The sequence below is a fragment of the Leuresthes tenuis genome, unplaced genomic scaffold (genome assembly GCF_036924035.1).
Source record: "Leuresthes tenuis unplaced genomic scaffold, fLeuTen1.0.hap1 SCAF_17, whole genome shotgun sequence".
Lineage (NCBI taxonomy): Eukaryota > Metazoa > Chordata > Actinopteri > Atheriniformes > Atherinopsidae > Leuresthes > Leuresthes tenuis.
In genome coordinates, this window is record NW_027325371.1 from 2920251 (window position 1) to 2933651 (window position 13401).

The window sequence follows — 13401 nt, forward strand, 5'->3', positions numbered from 1 at the left end:
AGAGTTTCTAAAAGCAGAATGGGAGGCAGAGCCTTCAGTTATCAGGCCCCTAAAAGCAGAATGGGAGGCAGAGCCTTCAGTTATCAGGCCCCTAAAAGCAGAATGGGAGGCAGAGCCTTCAGTTATCAGGCCCCTAAAAGCAGAATGGGAGGCAGAGCCTTCAGTTATCAGGCCCCTAAAAGCAGAATGGGAGGCAGAGCCTTCAGTTATCAGGCCCCTAAAAGCAGAATGGGAGGCAGAGCCTTCAGTTATCAGGCCCCTAAAAGCAGAATGTGAGGCAGAGCCTTCAGTTATCAGGCCCCTAAAAGCAGAATGGGAGGCAGAGCCTTCAGTTATCAGGCCCCTAAAAGCAGAATGGGAGGCAGAGCCTTCAGTTATCAGGCCCCTAAAAGCAGAATGGGAGGCAGAGCCTTCAGTTATCAGGCCCCTAAAAGCAGAATGGGAGGCAGAGCCTTCAGTTATCAGGCCCCTAAAAGCAGAATGGGAGGCAGAGCCTTCAGTTATCAGGCCCCTAAAAGCAGAATGTGAGGCAGAGCCTTCAGTTATCAGGCCCCTAAAAGCAGAATGGGAGGCAGAGCCTTCAGTTATCAGGCCCCTAAAAGCAGAACGGGAGGCAGAGCCTTCAGTTATCAGGCCCCTAAAAGCAGAATGGGAGGCAGAGCCTTCAGTTATCAGGCCCCTCTCTGTGGAACCAGCTGCCAGTTTGGCTTCAGGAAGCAGACACCCTCTCTACCTTTAAGATCAGGCTGAAACTTTCCTTTCTGATAAAGCTTATAGTTAGGGATGGCTCAGGTGAAACCTGCAGGACAGCAGCCCTCGAGGACCAGATGTGGGTATCCCTGCTCTAGAGTCTGGAGGAGACATTATGAAAGCTTCAGATGGGCAGACTGGTCCAATGTAGTAGTCTGTAAAAGATAAGAGTACCTTACAGTGCGGCTCTATTATACAGCTGTTATAAAAACCTCAGAGCACCAGATTCAGACCAGTTCTGGAGCAGATTTATGGTGCAGCAACAATAAATCCATCACACCCTCAGGAGCAAGGAGATGAGAGTTTTTCATTCACGTTCAGGCAGTCTGAGCATCTTTGAGGAGGATTAGGCCTCATTCAGCTTCTCATCCACCCCCAGTTCTTTGTCACACCATCAGGGCAGTACAGTCGGTTATCTATGAGCTGGCGTGCTTCCAGTAATGACTGCTGCGTGAGGATATGCTGCCGAGAAATGAGCCAATGCACCGCTACGACTAAACAATGGACCACCCTGCCAAGTCGACCCCTGGGGAACATTGGATTGTAAGCCTGCGCCGAACAAAATAAGATTTAAGAGCTTCGCTTGTCAAGCAGATGCACTGAGAAGTGTCTTTTCAGGCTGTTCTCGCATTTTAATTGGCTTCCCTTCGTATCAGCGGCTCTTATCTGACGTCTATCATCAGCCGGCCGTGAAATCCGAACCCTTAACGCAACGAAGAGGAATCATCTTGGCGAGGATCTGTCGCTGGTTTCTGACAACAAACGGCCTGTTCTGTCAACGAGACGAGATCCTATCGTGATGTGATGCTGAGAAATACTGAAAAACAACACACAGGACTGCTCTGGGATGGAGAAAGTCACTCGATCTGTGTTTAATTTGTTTAATAAAGGTTTACGATTCAAATTTCAATTGACTGGAATATTCTTATTCATAAATCTGTTCTTGGTTTGTTCCAAAGTTATCTCCAGACCTAAATCCATCAAAAAAGCCTCCATGTTAATGATCAGAGGAGAACAAAAGCACTAATCACCAAAGAGGAAATATGGCAGATTAGTCACTGGACAGCGTTATCCAATCAAAATCTGCCCTCCTGTTCTGATTTTCTCCTCCTGAAATATTCAGCGTCCTCTGAAGCTCTTCCCTACTCACTAACCTCTCTTTGCCAAAGGGATGGAAATCAATAGCAAAGCTTCTGGCTGCACAAACATCCCCGTCTGAGTGTGTTCAGCTGCCTGCCCCCCCTCCATATTTAATGAAGCTGCTTGAAGCCTTCTGATCATTTTCTCGCTTCCTCTTGTGGGTGGTGTTCAGGAGCAGGGCTGGCTCACGCTCTGGCAGAGCAGCGCTGCGGATTTTGAGTCGTTGGAAAGACTTTAAACACTAAACAATGCGGATCCGCGTTTATTCAAAGGTGTTTGTCAAATCTGAACGCTCAGACTGGGTCATCAGACTCACACATGCTGGCAAAACTGGGTCAGTTCGAGAGTCATCCTGTCCATTATTCAGCCTGTTCAGTTCACCGCCTTTAACACCTTCAGCTGCAGTAAATGCACCAGCTGAGCGAGGGCCTCCACCCTGCTGCCAAACACCAAAGGGCAGCATTCATCAGATAAACGCCTCATTCTGCTGACTGATGCATTTTTCATAAACATCTGCTGCTGTTGCCAAAAGTCATGACTCATCTCCAAACATCTGCAGGGTTTACCTTTCAGCACCTGTCCATCTGACCACTGTGATTTAAACCGGAGAAATTAAGGCTAATTAGTTCATTTAAAGCGTTTTATTCAATGGCTGCTTCCAGTCTGTGACAAACAGGGCGTATTTAAAGGCCAATATTACCAAGAACTGTTGTTTAATGTAGATTAGAAAGTAACTCATATCAATTATATCAGTTTGAGATTTCTACACAGGCACTCTACTGGGACCACTTCATCCACACGCCCCCCTGCAGCACAGTTTATTCACTCCGTGCTCTGTGACAGTCGGCTAACTTCACGCTGAGTTTGCTGCTGATAGTTTTGTGCAACATGGCAGGATATTTATCAGATTTTGACGACTTTGAGTAAGATGGACGTTCTTACCGGAGTGGATAAACTGTGCTGCAGGGGGGCGTGTGGATGAAGTGGTCCCAGTAGAGTGCCTGTGTAGAAATCCCTCCTTTATCTCTCCTATAGCTGCAAGTAGCCACATAACAGCAGCTATGAGCTAACAGAGCTATAGCACACGTTCATTCATTCATTCTTCTTAAAGTATTGGTGAAATAAAGACAGATAATGCCTTATTTAGAGGCTGCATCCTCTAAGCCCCGTTCACTCCGTTATATGGATCTCCAGTTATCTAAATATCTTCTGAAGGACGCCGACTTTCACCAAACTGTTCTCAGTGAGTAGATGAACGTATTTCATGCCAGAAATAAGGTTTTAAAATACCGGAGTTCCCCTTTAAGCAAAGCGTGTCGGTATGTCTTGGAAAGCATGATTCGTACAGACTGAGCTCGTTGCCTGGAGCAAGTTCAACATTTCCGGTGTATATTTTAGTTTATTTAAGGCTAAACAATGACAAAAGCTCGCCTCAACCCTATGAGCCATCCCTCAGTGTCAGAGTCTCGCTGACCGTTGGGAGAATGTGGTTACACTGGGATACATGAAGGCAGTCACACCTTCAGGATCCAGAACCCTTCCACAGGTCAGGAGAAAGTGGTTCACCACAACCTGATTAATGCAGTGAATTTTCTCCCATTGTGTGATCTAGCTTCTGGAGATTTCATCCCTGTCGGAATCGGATGATTTGGATGTGGAAGGAGCATCAGTGGATGTGTCGGAGGACTCGTCAGACTATAGCACCAGAGTGTGGGTGTCCGGTCAGCGTTGACTGGAGGGACTGATGTTGAGGATTCAGCTGCGCTGGATGGTGATGTTGCACCCCAGTCTTCTCCTGCTTCTGTGTTGGATGGTTTAGAGACCATTGCGGATTCTGGGCCGGGTTCTGGGTCAGTTGGGCCTGCAGAAGATCCATCATGTGGATCGGGAGTGGAGGATCTGGGTCCTCTGAGGATGGTAACGGCTACGGTTGTGGGTACCGTGCCTGTTCAGGACACCAGGAGTGTGAACTTGGCCCTGGATGACCAATCACAATCGTGGATCTCGTGCTGTATGTTTCTCATCGTTTTAGGTGATTAGTATCAGGACCTCCGAGTACATTGTTCTCCAGATGTTCTCAAACTTTATATTCAAAGGTCTGAGTCTGATATCACGATGAGGTCAAAGGTTCGGAGCATCTTCTGATCAGTAAGTTTGTCCCTAATTGCTTGTGAACCTACAGTAAAGCTTTATGGTATTTTACAAGACATTTTCAATTAAACTTGAACTATTTTCAGGCCTCAACAAATTAAATGTAACATATTAAACTAAATGGACGTAACACAACACCGAGGTAAAAGTTAGAGATGCCCAATCTGGTGTGCCTCCAATCGGCTGCCTGAACCTTGAACGTCTCATGGATGAACCGACCTGAATGTTCGAATGACACGAAGATTTTACCACATTTGTTGCTGAGAAAAACTGAATGACACCGGCTCTCTCGGCCCTTACCTGAGTTGCTAATGTTGACATAAAGCCTGACAACTGAAGCACTTCAAGATGGCGTCAAGGTGGCTGTCGATGTTGAAAAGGTCACATCTTAACCCTCGGGTCTAAACCCATGTTTTGCCTCTACATACCACTTAAAAAATGTTTACCAAACGCAGCACAACTTCACCAGAATGATCTGACTATTATTCTTTAAATGTATTGAATTTTCAGCAATAAAATCACATAAAGAAACTATTTTTACATCAATTTATATGGACAGAAGACGTCTGCTGTGTATGCGGTGGATTCTGAGATTTACAGAGCTTATTCTTGGTCCACAAACGCAGCATCTCAGACAGATTCACCCATTGGTGGGTTCAACAGCCAATCAGTGAGCATGTTTACTTAACTGTAAAAATCTGACCAATCAGAACATTTTAATGTTTCATGTTTATGTTCAAACGCTCTGAGGAAATGCGATCATCGAAAAAATTCGTGGTTTACATTTTTCAGTTATCGGATTCCTTCGAAGTTGGTACGAAATACGTCAAATTTATATTTATATTTTGGGCTTTCCAGCTACAGCTGTGACTCATTTCATCCGGGCAAAGAACGCCAAGTTACCGAAAATCTGTGGTCAAAGACCTCCTTTCTTTTTCCACTGTGGACTCTGGATGATTTTCTTTTCTTAAAAGAACCGATTTACGTACCGTTTATGAACCGGAACTGTTTGGAAACCCTAATGACAGCCACACATTGGTTAGCTTAATAACAAGCAGCTGAAAATATCCCTTTTCCCTCCAGGCCGACTGAAGTTACAGCTTTCTTATTACAATCTGTCATTTTGCCAAAGAAATTAGAAATTCAGGCCAAACAAATGGGAGCAGATGAAAATATGGATATAAAAGCAGAAGCTGCAGCTCAGAGAGACTCTGAAGTAAACAAAGGACTGAAGCTGCAGGAGCTCCAAGGAAAAGCTGAATACAAAAGGAGTTAAAAAGTGTCAGACTGTACAGAAATAAAGAGGTAAATGATCTCTGTGAGCCTGAATATGGAACAGCCCCCAGGTGTTGTTTACCTCCGGCGCAGGTGTGTCACCCATCAGAAGCTTCTTCATTATACAAGTCAGGGCCTGAAAATTAATGAGTGGTTCATAAACCCGACTTATAAAGCAGGAAAAAGAAACCATCATGCAGGTTTTTTATCTGATGTTTCAGCAGCTCAGGTTTAACAACAAAAACATGATTTTCATGGATATAAATCAAACTAAAGTTTAGTTTAAGTTTTTATATAAAATCAAGCCACTGACAAGGATTCTGTTATTATTATATTATTCTGTTCGGCATGAAATAGAAGAGCTCCTCCTAATGTGTTAATAAACAGTAACGTTTATACGCCGTTTATGAGTCTCATTTCTTTATATTTTCCTTCCAAACATCCAGACTTTCCTGTAATATTTTAAAGCAGTCTTCATCAATAGTTATCCAGCGTTTCTGAAGGTTTTTCTGAGTTTTTCTTTGGACATTTTCTGCTTTTTCACTCATTTTAAGTCCAGTTCTTGTACCTGAACATTTTTAGGCACTTTGTTACCAGCAGCCTGTCACAAAGACACATCATTTGTTCCCATTTCTTTAGCTGCATCTATGAAAAACAGCAAAGAAAACACAGTTTGACAGACAGAAAATAGGATTTCTGCAGCAACAAGGTGATTCCCAAAGAGCTATTAGCTGAAAACTTGGCATATCTCAGCATGGTGTGCAGTGTGTCCTTAAAACATTTGAGGAAACTGGACAAGTGGAGGACAAAAGAAGAAGTGTCAGGCCTAAAAAACTATCTACAGCAGATGAACAGGATCTGAAAGTGATGTCCTTAAGAAAGAGGAAAAAATCCAGCTGTGACCTGACAGGACCTGAGAGATGCATCTGGACCTTCAGCTGATCCATCTACTGTTGGCCCAAGCCTCATCAGAAATGGTCTCCATGGAAGGGTGGCTGTCAAGAAGCCGTTCTTAAGGAAGGGAAACAGGGAGAAAAGGCTGAGCTGTGCCAAATGACACAAGAAGTGGACTGAAAATCAGTGGCAACAGGTCTTATGGAGGGATGAATCCTCCCCAGAGCCCGGACCTCAACATTATTGAAGCAGTGTGGGATCATCTGACAGAGAACGGAACAAAAGGCAGCCCACATCCAAAGAAGAGCTTTGGGATGTCCTTCAAGAAGCCTGGAGAACTATTCCTGAAGACTCCTTAAAGAAATGACAGAAAGCTGGTCTCAGAGGGTTCAGGCTGTGTTGGAGAATAAAGGAGCTCAGACCAGATATTCACTTTAAAGCTGCTGAGAACTGATAAAAAACTCTGTTTTTACATTAATGTTTGAACGTGTTTCAGTAAATCTCTGCATCTATTTCCTGAAAAACGTGACGTTTGCAGCTTTGCTGCAGCAGCGAAAAGCAGTGAGAGACGAAGGTGATCTAACCTTCCCACAGTTCAGGAGAGACGACCTGAGCCGAGAGAGAACTGCAGCTATCGAATGTAAATATACTTTGAAAGGTTGTTTGGAAATAAAAGGAGCATCATGTGTTAGACTCAGAGGTCAAAGAAGAGCATTGTTCAGAGAGCGACATTCTCCAGTAACACAACAACAATGCATATAGTATACATTCATGGCAGAATGACTCATTTCCATGTGAAAGCCCTGTGTTCTGCCTGTTAGAGTACGCCACACAGAGCAGGGTAAACAATCAGCTGAGGCAGGAGTGACTCACCGCTACTGTAAGCGTACGGGGACTCTGCTGATCCATCCTGCAGGCTGTCCAGGATCTCTCCTTTCCCCACGTCGCTGTCTCCCACCAGCAGGAACTTCAGCAGGTAGTCGTAGCTTTTCACCGGGCTGCCCTGGCTGCCCATCGCCCCTCTGAGCCCGGGAGGCTGAAGGCGAGAGGCTGGAAACGTGGACGGGGAACACAACCTGCACCCTGAGATCTTATCCCTCTCTTGATAGAAAACACAGTCTGTTATGCCATAAACTTACAGAGTGTGGGTCCACCAGTTTAGTCTTTGTTTTGCCTGGTTAAACGGAGTGTTTTTCAGACTAAAAATGGGCCACAGTCTCAGAGGAGTGTCCTTGAAAAACAAGGCGGGTGCCAAAAATGAGCTTCTGGAAAGGAAAGCATTTTTACTGCTCAAGTTGAAAGTAAAAGAAGTTTGGTGAAGGAAGGAACACCCAATGCAAGCAACTAACAGCTAAAACAACACATGAGCCCGACCTGGCCCAAGTCTGTTGTTTATCTAAGAGAAGTTAACTCCAAAATGAAGATTAAAAACCCAAATAATTAGAGTGGAACTCAATTTGTCCAGTTGTGGCTGGTCTAAGGGGCAAAATCTGCCTATAAAATCAGCTGGAATTAGAATTATGCACCACTTTGCAAAGATATCAACCTTTTATACTTGATGACATACTTTATATGGTCAGCTAAGAGCTACAAAACCTGGATAATGTTTGTTGCTCCCATTTAAGAGGCTTTCTGGTTAACTTAGCAACAAGAGGCTAGCCCTGCCTGGGAGCTCGCGAGCTAGCTTAGCTGTTATCACTGCAGCTCGCAACTAAAAAAAATACTTATTTATAGACACTGACACGTCACAGTTAGCCGTAAAAAGGCATTGCTTTAAAAGATAACTTGCAAAACAAGGTAAAAGAAAAGAGTGGCGTTAATACAAAGGGAGCTAACTGCTATTTTAGCCAGCTTAACTTCAGCCAACGTCTGAGTAATTTCGGGCCCCCTTGTCTTCATTTAGTCCGGGATGACAAAGATTTCCGTAACTTCACTGCGCTGTAAATTCTCCAGAATATTCCGTCATCTGCAGCGGAATCACGCAGCTCGTGTGCTTTTAAGTCCAGTCCAAATCTCCGTGGCTGTACTCGGTAATCTCAGCCCGTGATGTTTCCATTTTTTTCCATGATACTCTGTCATAATCACAGCTGTGACTCCTCAGCGCCGCACAACAACACTGACGCTGACAGATTCGCGGCTCCCCGGGAGCTCCTCTCAGCCCCGCCCACTTCAACCCAAGCCCGCCCAATCTGTTATATGATTGGACGCTGCCTTTACTGGTGCACAAGAAGCCACTCCTATTGGTTTAGCAAAATGTCCATCACAGCTCGCTGTAAACAATGCGCAGATGGCGAAGGGAATGTGGACAAAGATGATTCATTCCTCAGAACAAAGGCAAAGATATCTTATCGTACGAATGAACGTGATTAAAACGTGATGACATTAAAGGTTACTTCTGACTTTTTGAGAGGGCATTAATCTAAATTAATGACATTAGATTGTTCACGAAAATCTCGTTTCTTTCTTACAGCCCATAATAAGAGCGTCCTATCGGCTTAATCTCTGATCTTTACCACATAAAATAAGCTAAACTGATATCAAACCATATAAAATAGTATCAAACCTTCAATGTCAATCACTAAACTGTATTTCCTGAAACGTAATGTTATTTTGGTGTAAACACAAGACCCAAAAATGACAAAAAACTGTCATGAGGTTCATATTTCAACAAATTTCTCAGTCATACTTTAAATTCTGCCTTTTACAGAACGATCAAAAGCACACACACATAATTGAGATGATCCCTCTAGGTTACATAACTGTAACATAAATAAAACTATCACATGGGATGTGGAGTGTGCTGTGTGTTCACTTCTGTGTAAAAATCTGTTTTTATAACATTGTGACTCATGTCTCCCGTCAGCTTTGCCAGAACACCTACACACATAATGAATGAAAGGTACAGACAGCTTGAACAAGATTGTTAAAGAAAATATGGGGAGCAAAGTGCATTTGGAGCAGCAACGGGTTTGATATGTACTCGGAGCATTTGGAAACACGCCACTCTGATTTTTCTGATTGAACAAATTCTGATTTATATGTTTAGTACCGACGAATTTGCTGGTTCACTGAGGGAAAATGTCTCAGAAATAGGATCATAATGTCTGCAGTTCAGTTGGTTTAAGGAGGCCCCATGGTGTGAAACACAAATATGAAAGAAAAAATACAGAAAAAAGCCTCATCCGTCCATTTTCTAGTCATAAGAGGGCTGGAGACTGATCGAGTTGCCTTAAAGCAAGAGGCAGGGTACACCCTGGACAGGTTGCCAGTCCATCACAGGGGTAAACAACTCTCACTCCTCTGGTCAATTCAGAACCACTTATTAACCTAAAATACATGGTTTTGGATGGTGGGAAGAAGCTGGACGACCCCGATGGAACCCAAACGCCACATAGAAAGAATCCAGTCAGGATTTGAACCAGAGACCCTCTTGTTTTGAGGTTAAAGGAGTCGGACCCTGAACAAGAAGGAGCTCCTGGAGAGGTTCAACCAACAAAGCTGCAACGGGACGTTGGTGAAGGGTTAGCTTCTGTTCGTTTGTACGTTGGCTGAGGAAACGCCGTCATGCTGCTGTGGAAAGTTACGGTGCGTTTACGGACGTTACCTGTTCTTCAACACCTGGATCAACACCTGGACAGCTGCTGTGTGATTTAATGCAGTAACACAGACAGAATAAAACTGTTCCTCCAGTCAGACCAAAACACTCCAGCTCTGTATATAGATACAGATCATTACTCTATTGATCCCAGAGGGAAACTGTTTAGCAGTTAGCTGTAAGTTAGCAATTAGCTGTGAGTTAGCAGTTGGCTGCGAGTTAGCAGTTGGCTGCGAGTTAGCAGTTCGCTGTAAGTTAGCAGTTGGCTGTGAGTTAGCAGTTGGCTGTGAGTTAGCAGTTAGCTGTAAGTTAGCAGTTGGCTGTGAGTTAGCAGTTGGCTGTGAGTTAGCAATTAGCTGTAAGTTAGCAATTAGCTGTGAGTTAGCAATTAGCTGTGAGTTAGCAGTTAGCTGTAAGTTAGCAGTTAGCTGTGAGTTAGCAGTTGGCTGTGAGTTAGCAGTTGGCTGTGAGTTAGCAGTTGGCTGTAAGTTAGCAGTTGGCTGTAAGTTAGCAGTTAGCTGTGAGTTAGCAGTTAGCTGAGAGTTAGCAGTTTGCTGTGAGTTAGCAATTTGCTGTGAGTTAGCAGTTAGTTGTAAGTTAGCAGCAGATGCTAGCGAACAATGCTTACTCAGCAGTAATGGACCAAGCCGGAGATGTGCACAGCGTAACTCGTAGTAATGCATGTGTACCGTTAATTACTGCGTTTAAACATTTTGGATATATTAACCTCATTAAACAATTGTACCTGGAGACCTACATCTTATTTGCATATCTTAAGTCATCTAGGACATTTAGACCCAAATAACACAAATGGAGAAGATAAAAAGAACAAGAGTAAACATATTATAATTATATTTGCAGGAGTATCTGAGAAACTTTGGACATTCAGGTGCATTTCAAACCCAGTGCAGTGAGGAGTGCGAAGACCGTTAAACAGGAGAGACTCAACAACAGCTTCCCAGGAGGTCAGACTCGGGTTCACTTACATCTTCGGACAGTAATGTTCACATCATGGACCATAGAGGACAGATGATTTGGGAGAAGAGTCCAAAAATGCATCTATACTGGACAGGAAAAGGACCCGGTGGTCTCGGGTTTCACCTGCCGTCCACCTTCGGTCAAACAGGTAAACAACTCCCTGGTGAAAACGCCCTGAAGAACCCACAGACTGGTCAGGCGAGTCAGTGGCACACATATAAGCCCCAGGACCTTCCAACTGTGAACTTTCAACAACTTATCAGCCAAATCTCCCCTCTGACCGGTTAGAATAGAAGAAGCCTTTCGGATGGGAGGTGAAACGACTTTAAGAGCCAAGAAAACAAAGTCCAGGTGCCTAATTTAAAATAATGACCTGGAAGACAGAGACGACACCAACATACTGACCCTCTTAATTCCTGTGAAGTAGTAAGGATTCACTTAATTTTGTCAACAAATACTGACACTGTGTTAATGTGTTGTTGATCATCAGAGGTTGGATTTACTGCATTTTAAGACCCGTAAAGATGACAAGAAACAACCAAAAGGGGGTGTAATTCAATCACTAATCACCTTAAAGCCATTTAACTGTTCCCATAAAACCTGTTTCAACACTTAATCGCAAACGTATTTAAAACAGGATGTAAAAACTTAATTAAAAGCCACATAACACGTCGTAATGTTTACACAATTAGTTTAATTCGTAGTTAAAAATATAAAAAGTAGAGTTAAGTTTGAATAAATCAGGATTCGAATTTGTAAAAAGTAGTCTGAAAACAAAGTTTAAATAAAATTAGGCGAACATACACGAAGAAAACATTTTAAAATGCTGGTTAACCTCCTGCTGTTTGCTCACGTTGCATATAAATATGTTCATTTACACTCCGTGTCCAGAAATAGCAGATTTTAACATAATTTAGCACAAGTTCGTCTTCCAGTAACTCCACAACAAAGAGGTTAAACTGAGGTTGATTTCAGCACATTTAATTTAAAACCACAAAACCAGGCACATAAAAAAAAACACACATCTAACAGAAAATAGTTCCACAGAATCAGAGAAATATGGCAGGAAAAATAAAAAAAAACACTTAATTTTGACCTAAAACATTCAAGAATAACAAAATATTGCATTTAAAAGAAATAAAAAAAAAAAAAATCAGTTTATCCAGTTAGTTCAGTTCGAATTTAACTGCGTTAATATGGGCTTAAACAGCTTAAACCTGACTTTGAAGTGGCAGATCTAACGAATAGTTACTTTTTTGTTTTTATTTAAATCTAGGCTAAAAAAAACCTACTTATTTCAGATGGCTTTTAATACCCAGTAGTATGGTGACACGTTTATCTTATCAATTTTGCTGTATTTTATTGTTTTTACTGTTATTTTATTGTTTTTTACTCATTCTTTTCTTATTTATTATCTGCTGTAAAGCACTTTAGTACACCGAAATGGATTGTTGTAAAGGGCTGAATAAATAAATTACATTTAAATATAGAGATCTGACCCCACTCTGCTCTGATTGGTCAGCTCCAGTGGACCGATTAGGCCCCGCCCACTTCTGTTGCATCAGCTCCACTGGTGTTTTCGTTTGAATTTGTCTTCTTCAGGGAAATATATTTTAGGAAAATAAAGCCAGTTTTTCATTGGATGCCATGTTAGTACACGCCCACGAGTGCATGAGAGGTCAGATATTTCTACGAATACTTTCAACGAAATCCAGACTCTAAAATACAATTAAAACACCTACAAAATGACCTTTTAAAATTTTTTGGGGGGTTAGAAATCAGAGTAAATACAGCTATAGAACAAGAGACGTCTCGTGAACACGTATAAATGTTAAATTTAATTTAATAGGGACTTTAAGGTGAACAAGGCTACAAGTTTGCAGCGAGACATAAAACATAAGTTATTGTGAAAATAAAAAGTGATAAAATCATCGTATGTACACTCAGAGGTTTGGCTGCTACAGCTTTACGGTCTCTGGTGAGAGGGCTGCGTGTCTGCAAACATTAAGATAAAGTCAGCAGAGCAGACTACATGTTAAGACCTTCAAGTAATTATTATTTTGTTCTTTCAGGGTGCAGTTTAAAGTTTGGACGCCAACTTTTTTCAGATCTTTAGTTTGAGCTTTGAACAAGCTGAAGAAGTTAAAACTCAGAAAAGAAGCCCATGGAATCATGTGCGGAAGGAAAAGCTTCACGAGGTCACGACCTGCACTGGTTTCCAGTGAACAGCAGAGTCAGAAGTTAACTGGTTTCATTTCTTTCTTATTAATGAGTGCAGCGGTCGACCCTCTAAACTACAGCAGGGATTCATTTTATGGAAAGAAACACTCAGCGGTCCAATCGTTACTTTAAGGGGATATTTCTTCAAAAGGCCGTGTTTTTCGGGCTATAAAGCGCAACATCAGTGATTTGACTGCTAACGGGTCTATTTTCATACATAAATCGCACCGGGTTATAAGGCGCATTAAATGAACCAAAACTCAGAAAAGTCAAACTGCCCGACTGATAGCGTTGAGTTTGAAATCGTAACTTAACAGCAGCCATTTTTGGGGCAGCGGGTTTAGAAAATGAATGAATGAATGAATAAATGCACACACCTTAATGTTGAAGCTCGAGGC

At 42.5% G+C, this 13401-nt stretch overlaps 1 protein-coding gene across 1 annotated transcript in view; it reads right to left on the reverse strand.

The window, feature by feature from the left end:
- Window positions 1–8322, reverse strand: part of rab40c (RAB40c, member RAS oncogene family) — a 28981-nt gene extending 20659 nt beyond the window's left edge. The window contains exon 1 of the mRNA XM_072368934.1: window positions 7084–8322. Within this exon, the coding sequence (XP_072225035.1) occupies window positions 7084–7225 (142 nt within the window). The 5' untranslated portion in view covers window positions 7226–8322. The remainder of the gene's footprint in view (window positions 1–7083) is intronic.
- Window positions 8323–13401: the final 5079 nt, after the last annotated feature.